We start from the raw sequence: 15313 nt of genomic DNA on the forward strand, positions 1-15313 counted from the left end.
CCGCCGCAGCCCCTGCCTCTGCCCCTGCCCCTGGGGAAATGCTAATGGGCTTCTGTAGACTCTGGCGCGTCATTGGCCGAAGGGAATTTGGTGCCACCTCGTCCTGCCGTTGCCATTGGCTCGGCGCAATCTGCTGTTCCCTCTGCCGCGAGCTCCTCACTACCCCTCCCCTCCCTTTCTCCTCGGCTTCTCTTACATCGGCCGCTGGGCCTCTACCGGGCACCCTGCCGCCTCTGAGGCGCTGGGGGAGAGGGAGAGGACCCAGTCGGGGAGTGGCGCGGGGATGCGTGCCAGCCCAGGACTGGCCCCGGGCAATTCGCAAATGGATGGGCACTGGGGAAGTTTCCTGGGAAAGAGTGGGGAAACCACGAGGGCGACCACTCCACACAACTCCACCCCAGCCTTCCCGCTCGTCTAGACGCGTAGGAGGGGAGACGTGTCCTCAAACCCGGGCCCGGGGCCGCGCTCCCGGCCAAGCCCCGCCTCCCTCTGTGCCGAGCGCGCCGGGGATGCGGGGTAGGGGGCGGGGGACGGTTCGGTCCGCCGCGGAACAATGGCCCCGCCCCGCCCACCAGCGGCGCAGCGCTAACCCGGGACTGCTGAACAGGTTTGCGGGTCTCCCCTCCTGCAGGCGAGCTGGAGGCCGCGCACACACAAGTAGATGCACTGATGTGTAGATCTGCACGCGCGTAAGAGGTTCAGCCAATGGTCACGCCGAAAGGAAATGTTCACCGCCAGGCACCAGTGAGCTGTGCTATCCCTGTGCCCATGCCAACAGAAGGTGTGCGGGATGTTTTGGAGATTAGAACGTCGGGTCGTTGTTTTGGAATTGCCTTCGTTGGGAAAGGCCATTTCGTGGAGAAAGGACAGACGTGCTTTCACTCAGAAGCAGGAGAAAGTACTTGTAAGTGCAGCAAGAGTAGCCAAAAGGTATTGCAAGCCAATCCACAAGAATCATTTCATTTGATACTTACTTGTGGCCCTGTGAGGTAGGTAGTCATTTATTCCCTTTTAAAAGATGAGAGAAGTGAGCTATGGAGAAATTAAATAACTTGCTTTATGGTCACAGCAGCCAATCAATGATGGAGCTAGTAGCTGAGTCCAGAAATGTAATGATGGAGCCCAGGTCTTAATCCCTGCTCAGAATCCCTGGTCCCTGAGATGTTCTGACCTCACTGTTGTGGCTCACAGTCTTGCCTTTTCCGGGGGCTGTGGGAGCCTTACCATGGGGATAAGCTGGGAACCAGGCAGGCTGTGCATTCTCCCGGGCTCCAACCACACCCCTGTCTCCCCAAATACCATCCATTTGGGAAGAGAAGAAAGTGAGGAGTTTTGTGCCAACAACTAGCTTCTGGAAGAGAGGCACCTGGGATTGCCTGGGAGAATGATTAAGGAGCTCCCTAGAAGGCCACAGGTCTTGCGGTCTGGCCAGCCTCCTGGCCGGTCACCATCCAACTCCATTCCAGTCCTGACTCACTGTCCAGTGCAAAAGTTTTGAATGAGACTAGATGTTTTTAGATACAGACAGCTGTCTCATCACGGCTCAGAAGCCCTCAGCATGTATGTGGGAGAGAAGTCTGGGCAGGTGTTGCTCCTCTCCAGGCTCTCCTGCAATGTCTAATTGGCTTAATTCCTCTGCCATCTATAGAGCTATTCTTCAAGGCAGAAGAGTCAGGGTTGCTTTGAGGGTGTACCCTCAATTGTGGCCAAAAGTGGCTCTACCACTGAGACCAAATTTCTTTCCCTTTAACTGACTAGGTATGTCTGAGCCTATTTCCTCCACACCCTGGACTTCATCAGGGAACGAGCCTGAAACATCAGAGTTCTCTAGAAACTGCCCTCCTCCTCACTTAGACTCAGGTAGGTATGACTGCTGGTATCACTTAATGCTGCCATTACTATGTAAGCTAGGTGCTAGGTCATTCATTTTCTGCAAGAGAAAGGAAAGGGGGCCTGCCAAGACATAAATGGAGAATCAGGAATGTTTTATTCCTCTCTAAAGACAAGATGCTACCCTGTGGGGGAATCTCTAGGAGTTTATGGAAGGTCTGGATAAGGAGAGAGTTTTGGGGGAGGAGAGGAATGGCCAGAGCCCATCTCACTGTTGATACCTATAGTAGAAAGGTGAATGGTTCCCTAGCTTGGGCTTCCTCCCTGAAGTACATCTGGGGCATATCACATGGCTATGAATGTGTCACCCACTACTTTAAAACTCTCACTACTTTAAAAGTAGCTTGCCACAACCCATGAAATGTGGCTATGTGGTAGGAGTAATATTATGAGGAAAGCATGAGCTTTTTTTTTTTTTTTTTTTCGGTCATAAGGGACCTTAGTGCCCTGACCAGGGATCAGACATGCCCCCTACATTGGAAGTGCAGTCTTAACCACTGTACTGGCAGGGAAATCCCAGCATGAACTTTGATATCAAGAAGTATTAGGTCAGTGGCAAATTAGAAGTTATAAATAAGTATATGATCAATATTTGTATTCAATTGCATGTATACATTGATTAAGATGATAGGTGTTTTAATGCATAATAAGAAAGCACAAAATATGCTTGGGAGGTGAAGACTGGACCTATAAATCTTGCTTTGTGAAAAGGGGTGCCGGGTACCATGGCAGTTTCTGGACTGATGTTGATCTATGGATTAATTTAATCCCTATAAAAATCCAACAGATTTCTTTGAGGAAATAGACAAGCTGACTCTAAAATTTAAGTGGAAACGCAAAGGGTCAAGAGTAGCCAAAAATTATCTTGGAGAAAAAGAACAAAGTTGAAGGAGTAAAAATATTTTAATTAGGACTTACCATAAGCCTAGAGTATTCAAGAGAGTGTGGTATTAGGAAAATAGAGACAAATAGGTCAATGAAACAAATTAGAAATTTTAGAAACCCACCAACACATGTTAACTGACTTTTTACAATGGTCCCAGGTCAGTACAATGTGAGAGGGAAAGTCTCTTTTAACAAGTATTGCTGGGACAACTGGATAACCATATAGGTTAAATGAACCTCAACCTCTAGCTCATTCCACACACACAAAAAATTAATTTGAGAGCTAAATGTAAACCTACAACTATAAAGTTTCTATATAGAACAGAGGAAAAGATGTTTGTGACCTTGAGGTAGGCAAAGGTTGTTTGGACAGGATACAAAAAAGCAAGAACCATGGGGTGGGGAAATGGATAAAATAGACTCAAGAAAGTTAACATTTTCTGATACCAAAAGGAACTATTAAGAAAACAAACGGATAAGACAGTGAATGAGAACATATATCACAGCACATAAAAAGATAACTCAGAAAACTGATATAAGATTTCACAAAAGGAGGTATAAAAATAGCCAATAAACACATGAAAAATTGCTGAAAGCACTAGTCTTAGATATGACACCTAAAGCATAGGCAACAAAGGAAAAAAATAGACAAATGGAACTTCATCAAAATTAAGCCTTTTATACTTCAGGGCTTATTATCCAGAAAGTGAAATCACAACCCACAGAATGGGAGAAAATGTTTGCATATCATATATCAGAAAAGGAATTCATATCTAGAACGTACTAGTAACTCTTACAACTCGGTAATAAAAACCCCATTAAAAATAGGTACTGCTCCAAAGAATCGCAAATGACCTATAAGCATAGGAAAAGTTGCTCAGCATTGGTAGCCACTAGCAAAATGCATGTCAAAACCAAGATGAGATACTTGATGCCCATTAGGATGGCTATATTCAATGAAACATAAAAAGTGGTGAGGATATGGGTACATTGAAGCCTTGCTATCGGTAATGGAAAATGGTGCAGCCACTTTTGAAAAAGTTTGGTAGCTCCTCAAAAGATTAAACATGGAGTTACCATATGGTCCAGAATTTCACTCCCAGGTATATCCCCAAGATAAATAAAAATATATGTGCACAGATAAACGTCTATACAGATATTCATAACAGCCAAAAAAAAAAAAAATGGAGACAACCTAAACACCCATTGACTGACTAATGGATAAATAAGAGGCAGAATGTTTTACAGAGGAATATTATTCAGCATTTAAAAAAAAAGAATGAAGTACTGGTACATACCATGACATAAATGAATCTTGAAAATATGCTAAGGGCAAGAAACCACTCAACAAAGAGCCACATGATACCACATATATGAACTGTCCAGAATAGTGAGATCTGTAGAAACATAAAGTAATTTATGTTGTTGTAAATAAACTTAATAAGGAAATTTATTGTAAATAAACAATAAAGTAAATTTGTTGCTGTCATTTGGTAACTAAGCTGAGTCTGACTCCTTGTGATCCATGGGGTACAACCCACCAGGGTCCTCTGTCCATGGGATTTCCCAAGCAAGAATACTGGAGTGGGTTGTCATTTCCTTCTCCACAGGATCTTCCAGACCCAGGGATCAAACCCTTGTCTCCTGCTTTGGCAGGCGGATTCTTTACCACTGAGCAACCAGGGAATCCCTATAAGGGCTGAGAACACGCTAAATGTTGGTGACCATGTGAAATCTCTGAAACCCTCAAACATTGCTGGTGGAAGCATGAAACAGTACAAATACTTTGAAAACAGTTTGGCAGTTTCTTAAAATTCTGAATACTCCCATCCGAAGATCCAGTAATTCCACTCCTGGAACTGTCCTCAAGTGAAATGAAAACATATGTCCACAAAAAGACTCGTACAAGAAAATTCATTATAGCTTCATACATTATAGCCTCAAATGGGAAACATCCCCAAAGTTGCTCCAGGAGGAGAATGGATAAACAGTGTATGAAAAGAATGAACTATAAACACATGCAACAACATGGATGATTCTTTAAAAAAAACATGCTCACCAAAAGCTAGACACCAAAAGTAACATAGTGACTGATTTCCTTTTTATGAAGTCTAGTAAGAGGAAAAACTAATGTGTAGTGTGAGAAGGCAATAAAATATTCATTGAACCCCTACTCTACAGCAGGCTCTGTTCTAGGAGTTGGAAACACTGGTGATAAAGCTCCCCATTCTTGCCTTCATGGAGTTTACATTCTGATGGGAGAGACAATTAACATATATTTAATAGCAAGTGCAGAGGGGGGGAAAGAATAAGGGAATTTAGAGCAAATTGTTCTATGAAATGCAGAAACTTTGGAGATTCTGGGCATGATCTGTGCTCAAGAGGAGCCCAAAGCTCATGTCTTTTTTTTTTTTTTTTTAAATTACAGTTTGCTGGCCCTAATAGTCTGCTGCTTCAATATTTGTGCCTATTTCTGGACTGGGTTCCCACTTAGCTATGACTTTTCTGGCTCCCCTTTGGGATACAAATGTGTACTCAGGACTTGCTGTCCTGAGTGTTTCTGAGCTGGACCCAGAGTAGACGATCACTACTGGGTGAGGTTCATTTCTAGGCTGCAGGTAGTTGCAAGGGACAGCCTACGGGCAGAACTCGCCAGAACTGCTGAGTCTCTTCACCTGGCCTCTGTCCTTTCTTGACCTCTGCTAGAGGTGAGGAGGTTTTGTGGCCTTGCTCTTCTCTCATTTTACTTCCCTTCAGGAGCTGGCAGCTGAACTCTCCCCTATACTTGTGCTCCTGCATTTACCTGACCTCTGACTTACAGGGATTCTTAAGAAAAGGGAGGACAGTTCAGAGGACTTTCCCACCTCTTCCCACAGCTGAGAAGGCAAAGATTTTCCCCACCCACATGACAAGAAAGAATATGACCCCACACAGGCAAGCAGGTCACTATCAGGAGAGAGAGAGATACTTCTGGGACATAGAGGTGCTTCTCAGCCTGGCATCAGGTCTTCCCCTTGTGTGAAGGCCTATCTTTAGTGACCTGGCCTCTCCAAGCCTGGCTTTGGGTGTCCCACGCTAAGCAGCCCAGTGGGAGGCCAGTAGGCTTCCGTAGGAGGCCATGATCCTCCTGGAAGGGGAGTCCTTCAGGTGTTGGGGTGGGGAGAGTGGCCCAAGCCCAAACTTTCAGGAAGAAGCAGACTTGTGAGGCAAGGTTCCTTCTCCATTTTTCACCCCCTGTGACTGTGAGTCATTCTTGGCTACAGAACCAGCTGCCACATTGTCAGGACAGTCCCTTTGTGGATTCTACGTGGCCAGGGCAAAGGTTTTGAAATGTAGGGGCTGTACGTTGCATGCCAGTGATTGAGTCGGTTTATGAGTGTCTCTCTGCTTTCTGGATCCAGGGTGAAGCCTCCAGAATCCTTGTTCTGAAGACCCTGGCGTCCTGGGTGTTAGGATACTGGCTCCCTGTTGCGTTGTAGCTGACCACATCACAGCATAGTAGGTTTCAGCTTTCTTTCCCTTTGTGTAGTAGGCAGTGGGGTGACACAGTAGACAACCCCGTTTGGGAAATAAGCCGACACTTAAGAATATGGAAAATAGCAAGATTCCAGAACCGGTTCCTTTCACTTCCAACTCTGGTCCCAGCTTCATCTCCAACTTGCTCTTTTAACGCTTTGTCCCTCAGTTTCTCCTCTGCAAAATGGAGGCAAGCCGTCTTCAGTTATCATATACTTCTCTCATAGGAGGGAAGTTAATAAATACCTAGCTCTGGTCTTCCAGGGGTTTGGGGAAAGGATGAGGGCCCATGTGAGTGGCTTTCTGTACACATGTGACCTGTATCCCAGGAAATCACATGATTCTCATGAATACTTGCTTGAGTCACAGAAAGGCCCCCGTACTGGACAGTTTGGGTCTCCCTTTTCCCTTCCCTTGAGTTGTTTAGGAAGACAGGGCTTGAGGACACATGTCTGGGATCATGGCACATTAGGCTGCAAAAGGAAAGAGGGAGATGGAGTGGCAGCCTAGTGGTGGGGGCTGGTCCTCGGGTAACACTTCCCTTGAGGATCTGTGACTGTCCCAGTCAAATGTCAAATGGGGGTGGGGGAGTATGTTCACAGATCTTCATGCGACCTGGACAACCCACTCGACAATCTCTTCCTTTTGCCCTCGGGGCTCCCTGTATGGAGAAGCCAGTAACATCGATAATATCTGAACCTGGGGAGGCTAGGTTTACAGAAGGACTGGCTGCGACCCTCATAGGTGCTCAGGGACCTCAGGCCTGTCTCCTGCCCCAAATCCCCCCGATCTGTTATTCCTTACTTCCTTCTTCCTCCTGCTTTCCCACAGATCTAAGCCAAACTTTGGATGTACATAAGTGAAGAGAAGGGCTTCCCAGGTGGCACTAATGGTAAAGAATCCACCTGCCGATGCAGGAGACACAAGTTTATTCCCTGCATCAGGAAGATCCCCTGGAGGAGGAAATGGCACCCAGTGGCAACCCACTCCGGTATTCTTGCCTGGAGAATCCCATGCACAGAGGAGCCTGGAGGGCTCCAGTCCATGGGGTCACAAAGAGTCGCACACGACAGCACACACACGCACAAGTAGAGAGAATTCATTTCCTTGACCTAACGTCCTACCCGATGGTGATAGTAATTAGACTCATTTCCTCCCCCATGACTGACAGGTACCCAAGGCTTCTCTTCAGCCCCTCAGATCCTGAGATTAAAGTGTCTGCTTGCTCAAACAAGCACATTGAGACAAGGTGTGATCTAGCCAGCCCCACGTCACTGTCCTTCCATACTGCCCATGGCCTTGTGACATCAGGGCAAGAGGCCAGAGCTGTACAGACTGTCATCACCCTCCTGACCTCAAGATTTTCCGTGGGACTTGGCAATGTGGAGAACAGCTGGAAGTCAGCACCCACATCTGGCCTTGGGTTGTCCCCGGCCTGTTCTCTGTGCAGAGACAAGAGGCAGGACCCTCATGGGCTATGGGCTCCTTCCTGTCTCATGGTCCAAGCTGAGTCACAGACAGCAGACAGCCAGGAGAGCTAGCATCGGTGCTCCTGCCCAGAGGAGTGGGGACCAGGCTGGTCTGTATTCTGGGCACCCACTGGCTTCTAGGGGAGATTGAGTAAAACAAGGGGTAGAGACCCTGCACTTCCATAAATATATCAGCTCTCTCATTCAGTGAGTATGGAGTGCCACATGGTCCCAGGCACAGTGGTAAGTGCTTAAGTTATAAAGAGATCCTGACCTTGGACAACTCACCATAATAGTGGAGATCCTTATAACTCTGGGTGATGGTGTTTAGCACAGGGTGCTATGGACTCCAGGGAGAGGCACATACCAGACCAGCTTGGGAGAATCAAGGGAGACTTCCTGGAGGAGGTGGCAGTGTTGAGTCTCAAGGTACCACTGGGATGGATGTGGAGAAGGGCAGTTGACAAGTTTAGAGGCTCAGAAGAGGAAGAGAGACACAAAACTGACACTCTGCTGATTAGGACCTGAAACACACTCCTCCAAGGACCCAGGCCAGAGAGATGGTGTGAGGTCTTGTGCTGTGTGACCCTAGTTGAGGAGAGGTTGGGGCACTTTTCCAGCCAGCTCCCCGTTTGACTGCGTGGTCTACCTCGCCGGATCCCTCCTTCCCCAGATTGTGCCCTGTCAGGCCTAGAACAGCAGTGTGTGTGTGTGCGTGCCTGTGTGAACGCACATACAGCCACGTGCCGCTGTGTGTCCCCAGTGGGTGGGGCAGGTCTGGCACCTCTACCAAGTAATTCCTACCTGTCTCTGGGGACTGGGCCTATGTCTGCAGATCAGAGTGAATGCTACTGGGCGCAGTTAATGGGAAGAGTGTGGGACCAGGGGCTAACAGTCTGTGCATGCGAGACTTGGGGACAAAGGTCTTATTAGGACCAGGTCCAGGCTGGTGATCTCACTGACACCCTGGGGAGGTGACACCCAGGGACAGATCATGGGACTGGGGCCAGGCTGGCAGTTTCTGTGGTGGCCTGACTTTTCACCAGGGCTCTTACCCCAGCCAGGGAAGGTGTCCCATACCTGAGCATTTCATCTGTGGTGGGCAGAAAGAAGGACAGGCCCAGGGTCTCCAATAACAAATACCTGAGCTGGAAGGAAAGCCTTTCTTGCCCTGACTCTGTTCTGAGCTGAATGGAGAAGAGAGGGCATGCCCCAGCCTTGCTTTTGTGGTCAGAGAGAGGTGTGCCCTGCTTGCTTCGTATAGTGGCTAAGGGGAGTCTCATTGTCTTCCAGAATTCCAAATCAGTGTTCCCTCTGTCCTACAGGTGGAAGGTTAGAGGCCTTAACCATTCCATGCCCTCAGCACCTCTCTTTTGCATCTCTCCCTCCCTCCTTGTTGTTCCCTGCAGGCCCCTACCCGAACCCAGCCCCCATGAGGCACCCTCTCCCCAGCTGATCCAGCCTCTGGCCTCCACAGGCAGTTGGCCTGCTCTCCCCTGCCCTTCCCTTTGCCTGATAGTAACCTCTTCCACAGCTGATGTCACCCCGCTTTGCACTGACACAGCAGTTGAACCGGGTACAGCAGGGCTGCACGGGCCAGAGGGCAGCTGTCTGTGTCCCAAGTCAGGCTTCCCTTGGTGCCTCCTCCCCGCAGCCACTCCCTCTGAGCCAGTGTATCCACCTGAGGATTGCGTGTTGACTGAGCCTTCACAGTGCTCCGTGGACTCTTAGTTCTCTTTTGTGCAGGGGTGGTGGTGGGCAGCGGGGAGGTGATGGAGAATGCAGCCAAGGCTCCGAAGCTGCCCCCGGGGAGCTCACAGCTTTCCAAAGGAAACAGGACAAAGTCCAGTAGCCAGCTGGGCAGGATAACATCTAATGACAGCAGGGTATAAACGTACCATGTTAAATGGGGAATGGGTTCAGGGGAGGCTCCTACCCGAAGCGCCCCCAGAACTGGTTAGAGGAGAGAATGGGCCTGAGACAAACTCATTTAGCAATTTTTTGAGTGTCTATTCCTGTGCACTGGCCTGGGTGCTTTGACAAACTACTAATATTTATTGATATAGTTAGACTATGTTACAAGGCTCAGAAAGCTGTATCAGTCTGGGGCTATTAGGGTAGGGGTAATGTGGGGGGGACATATCAGTTCCCTTTGCCTAGGGGTGGGTAGATACTTCATAGATTTGTCTAGCAAGGAGTTCATTCCAAGCATGGAACAAATGTGCTGAGTGGGGAGTGGAAAGGAGTCTTGCTAGTCCCATTGCCCCCATCCTGGTTCCATCAACCCTGAAACTAAGGTCCGGGCCCCTGGGCAGGTTACAGTCTGGAAGCCCACCCCACCACCACCACCTTCCACATCACCTGGAGGTGTCTTCCTTTCATTTCATTCCCCATCTCCACCTTTCTTCTCCATCTCTCTCTGCCCAAGAGGAAAAAGGGGAAATCCCACACTTGCCCTCAGCTTCCTCTTTGTCATCTAGGTGTAAATGATGCAATTGGGGTAGATTGCCAGGCCATTCTCTGCTGCTCCCATGCCTGGGGTTGCCTGGATTCCCTTTTAAACTCCCAAGTTACTTCCTCCCATTTCCATAAGGCACTCTGCGTTTGCAATGTGACCTGGCCCAGACATGTTCTTGTAGAATCCTTGCTGGTCAACCTGTCTCCTGCTGGGCCAGACTGGCACCTGGGCCTGTGGGTCAGGGCTGAAGCCAATACCCAGTTAATCCCATTACCTCCTTCAGTTTTCGAGAGCTTATAAGCAAGAAGGTGCCAAAGGCAGGGGCCTCGAAAAGGTAGGGCTTTCTTGGGAGGGTATAGTACTTGGATTCATCCAGGAAAGTGGAGAATTGGATGCAGCATGCAGCACGTGGGAGGAGATGGTCACTGGGGGAGGGGTTGGGGAGTGGGGCGTGAAGTCAGCACAAGAGGTGTGAAGTGGGGATTGAACTGCCCCCCTCAGAGGTGGGGAACACAGATGGCCCTTGGTGGAGACTACTGGGGGCTGTTGTTCAGTCTCTAAGTTGCGACAATTTGCGACCCCATGGATTGCAACACACCAGGTTTCCCTGTCTTTCACTATCTCCTGGAGTTTGCTTAAACTCATATCCATTGAGTCGGTGATGCCATCCAACCATCTCATCCTCTGTCGTCCCCTTCTCCTCCTGCCTTCAATCTTTCCCAGCATCAGGGTCTTTTCCCATAAGTCAGCTCTTTGCATCAGGTGGCCAAAATATTGGAGCTTCACCTTCAACATCAGTCTTTCTAATGAATATTCAGGGTTGATTTCCTTTAGGATTGACTGGTTTGGTCTCCTAGCTGTCCATGAGACTCTCAAGAGTCTTCTCAAGCACCACAATTGAATAGCATCAGTTCTTCGGTACTCAGCCTTCTTTATGGTTCAACTCTCACATCCATACATGACTAATGGAAAAACCATAGCTTTGACTAGACTGACTTTGGTGACAAAGTGATATCTCTGCTTTTTAATATGCTGTCTAGGTTGGTCATAGTTTTCCTTCCAAGGAGTAAGCATCTTTTAATTTCATGGCTGCAATCACCATCTGCAGTGATTTTGGAGCCCAAGAAAATAAAATCTGCCACTGTTTCCACTTTTTCCCCTTCTATTTGCCATGAAGTGATGGGACTGGATGCCATGATCTTAGTTTTTTGAATGTTGAGTTTTAAGTCAGTTTTTTCACTCACCTCTTTTTACCTTCATCAAGAGGCTCTTTACTTCCTCTTGGCTTTCTGCTGTTAGAGTGGTATCATCTGCATATCTGAGATTGTTAATATTTCTCCTGGCAATCTTAATTCCAGTTTGGGATTCATCCAGCCCGCATTTTGCATGTTGAATTCTGCATAGAATTTAAATAAGCAGGGTGACAATATACAACCTTGGTGTTCTACTTTGCCAACGTGGAACCAGTCTGTTGTTCAATGTCAGGTTCTAATTGTTGCTTCTTGACCTGCATACAGGTTTCTTAGGAGACAGGTAAGGTGGTCTGGTATTCCCATTTCTTTAAGAATTTTCTACAGTTTGTTGTGATCCATACAGTCAAAGACTTTCATGTAGTCAATGAAGAAGATGTTTTTCTGGAATTCTCTTGCTTTTTTAATGATCCAATGAATGTTGGCAATTTGATCTCAGGTTTGTTTCTCTGCCTTTTATAAATCCAGCTTGTACATCTGGAAGTTCTCAGTTCACATACTGTTGAAACCTCGCTTGAAGGATTTTAAACATTACCTTGGTAGCATGTGAAATGAGTGCAGGTGTCCTATAGTTTGAACATTCTTTGGCATTGCCTCTCTTTGGAATTGGAATGAAAACTGATCTTTTCCAGTTCTGTGGCCACTGCTGAGTTTTCCAAGTTTCCTGGCATATTAAGTGCAGCACTTTAACAGCATCATCTTTTAGGATTTGACATAGCTCAGCTGGAATTCCATCACCTCCACTAGCTTTGTTTGTGGTAATGCTTCCTAAGGCCCACTTGACTTCACACTCCAGGATATCTGGCTCTAGGTGAATGACGACACCATCATGGTTATCTGGATCATTAATATTTTTTTTGTATAGTTCTTCTGTGTATTCTTGCCACCTCTTCTTAATTTCTTCTGCTTCTGTTCTCTTCTTGCCATTTCTGTCCTTTATTATGTCCATCTTTGCATGAAATGTTCCCTTGGCATCTCTGATTTTCTTGAAGAGATCTCCAGTTTTTCCTATTCTATTGTTTTACTATATTTCTTTGCATCGTTCACTTAAGGCTTTTTTATTTCTCCCTGATATTCTCTGGAACTCTGCATTCAGTTGGATATATCTTTCCCTTTCTCCTTTGCCTTTCGCGTCTCTTCTTTTCTCAGCTATTGGTAAGGCCTCCTCAGACAACCATTTTGCCTTCTTGCATTTTTTTCCCTTGGGGGTAGTTTTGGTCACCCCCTCCTGTACAATGTTATGAACCTCTGCCCATAGTTCTTCAGGGAGTCTGTCTACCAGATCTAATCCCCTTGAATCTATTCATCACCTCCACTCTATAATCATGAGGGATTTGATTTAGGTCATACCTGAATGATGTAGTGTTTTACCCTACTTTCTTCAATTTAAGCCTGAATTTTGCAATAAGGAGCTCATTACCTAAGCCACAGTCAGCTCCAGGTCTTGTTTTTGCTAACTGTATAGAGTTTATCCATCTTTGGCTGCAAAGAATATATTCAGTCGGATTTCAGTATTGACCATCTGACAATGTCCATGTGTAGAGTCATCTCTTGTGTTGTTGGAAGAGAGTGTTTGCTATAACCAGTGTGTTCTCTTGGCAGAATTCTCTTAGCCTTTGCCCTGCTTCATTTTGTACCTGAGGGCCGAGGCTGTTCCTTTTCCAAAAGAAGGTGTGGAGGCCATGAAAACAGGCCTTACAGATTTCCATCTACTGGTGGGATAATTGACCAAGAGCCTCCACCTGGGGCACTTATAGGTGAGCAGCCCAGCCAATAATCGAGCTTAGCAGGGATACTAAGGCAGGCTTCTTCCTGGAAGACACAGAATTCTCCTGGTGGTTTGTTTGGGCTCCCTGAAGGTCTTGGCCAACGTTTCTGAGACTAACTATACTGCAGGAGGCTCCACACCAACTTTCCTACTCTCTCTTCTTCATTTGGGGTCAGACTGACATTCTAGTCTGACAACTCTCCTAGCATTTCTAGGCGCACTCCCTACTTTCACTTGCAAGTGTTTCCCACACTAAAACCCCTCACAAGCTTTATTCTTGGCTTCTGCTTCTCAGAGGACACAGATTAACACAAAAAGCTACCATGCCTCCAGAATGATAAATCCCCGTGGGTTAGGACTTGTTAGCAGAGTTACCAAGCAGAAAAGAATAAGTAACAGGAAGGAGCAGGAGAGAAACAGTCCCTAGGTTGGAGACTCTCTGAGTACACAGCCTTTCAAACTGGGCAAGGGTACTGCTACCACCTGGTGGACATTTTAGGCAAAGCACCATTGTGCCTTCCCACTCTGCTCTGTGATTCTGCTCAAGAAGGTGGGAGTGAAGAATCTATTCTGGGCCTTGGGATCCCCTCTCCCTCATTTCGGAGAAGGCAAAGGCACCCCATTCCAGTACTCTTAACTGGAAAATCCCATGGATGGAGGAGCCTGGTAGGCTGCAGTCCATGGGGTCGCTAAAAGTCGGACACAAGTGAGCGACTTCACTTTCACTTTTCACTTTCATGCATTGGAGAAGGAAATGGCAACCCACTCCAGTGTTCTTGCCTGGAGAATCCCAGGGACGAGGGAGCCTGGTGGGCTGCCGTCTATGGGGTCGCACAGAGTTGGACACGACTGAAGCGACTTAGCAGCAGCAGCGGCTCCCTCATTTACAGCATAAATTATAAGAATTGAATTCCAGATTCAAATGTTTATCCTTTAAAGTCAGCACCACGGTTGGACATCTGTATAGATACTAAAAATCACTAGCTTGTATACTTAAATGGGTAAACTGTATGATCTGTGAATTATATCTCAATAAAGCTGTTTTTAAAATTCAGCACCAGAAGAGGCGTTGGAATGAACTGAAACTTCTATTTTATTTAAAATAATTTTTATTTTTAAAAGGAAAAAATAGAAGAATTTTAATTTTAATTTGGAGGATAGTTGATTTACAATGTTGGGTTTGTTTCAGATATTATGAACTGAAGCTTTTAGAACATGAAGATGAGGATGGTTGGTTTTGGTTTCTTGCTGCTGCTGCTAAGTCGATTAGTCGTTGTCCATGGCAACCCCATAGACGGCAGCCCACCAGGCTCCGCCATCCCTGGGATTCTCCAGGCACGAACACTGGAGTGGGTTGCCATTTCCTTCGGTTTCTTGGGACATCCCCAAGCAGATGTGCAAGAAGCTCACCCAGCAGGCACTCAAATACTTAGTAAATTTACATGTGCAGTTAAATGGAGCCACTTCATTCATTGCCTTGCCACCCACTCTTTAACCTTTCCACCCCTGCTCCTCCAAATCAGGCATCTCTAGCCTCCTCACTTTTCAAGGTCTCCTGAGAGATTCTAGTCTAAACATCCAGAAGCTTTTATCGGAATTCTTGACCTTTTAACACCATTTGATACCATCCATCAGCGCCCACTTCTTCAAACACTCCTCCTCTGACTTTCGTGTCTTGAAAATCTCTGGTCCTCCTCCTGTCTCTAATGACTCTTTCTCCCTTTTGGCTCCTCTTCCATCCTCCAACTCAAGTTCTTTTCTTTCTTTATTCAGTCTAATCCTTTGGCAATCTTAACTGTTCCTGTGGCTCCAATAAACTTCTAGCCACACAATCCCCATATTACTGTCTGTAGTCTTTATTGCCCTCTTAAACTTCAGCCCAAATTGTTCAACAGCCTCTCATATTTCGTCATCTCAACACTAGGCTCAAATATGCTTAAAGCCAAATTCATCACCTTCCTACTGAAACTCACTCCTCTTTTGCTCCATCTCCCTACCCACCTTGTAATAACATCACCACTCTTCCAGCTGTCCGGGTTTGAGACCTTAGATCTGCCTCTGATTTCTCTCCCTTGTA

At 46.8% G+C, this 15313-nt stretch overlaps 1 protein-coding gene across 4 annotated transcripts in view; it reads left to right on the forward strand.

The window, feature by feature from the left end:
- Positions 1-159: 159 nt before the first annotated feature.
- Positions 160-15313, forward strand: part of PKD2L1 (polycystin 2 like 1, transient receptor potential cation channel) — a 74945-nt gene continuing 59791 nt past the window's right edge. The window contains exons 1-2 of one of the 4 annotated variants that reach the window (XM_070363784.1): positions 160-904; positions 1759-1860. In XM_070363784.1, coding sequence (XP_070219885.1) covers positions 706-904; positions 1759-1860 — 301 coding nt within the window. In that variant the 5' untranslated portion in view covers positions 160-705. Of the gene's footprint in view, positions 990-1758; positions 1861-15313 lie in introns of all 4 variants that reach the window. The other 3 variants (XM_070363785.1, XM_070363786.1, XM_005892068.3) reach the window with 3 other exon arrangements.

This window comes from Bos mutus, chromosome 26, assembly GCF_027580195.1.
Source record: "Bos mutus isolate GX-2022 chromosome 26, NWIPB_WYAK_1.1, whole genome shotgun sequence".
In the NCBI taxonomy this organism is placed as follows: Eukaryota; Metazoa; Chordata; class Mammalia; order Artiodactyla; family Bovidae; genus Bos; species Bos mutus.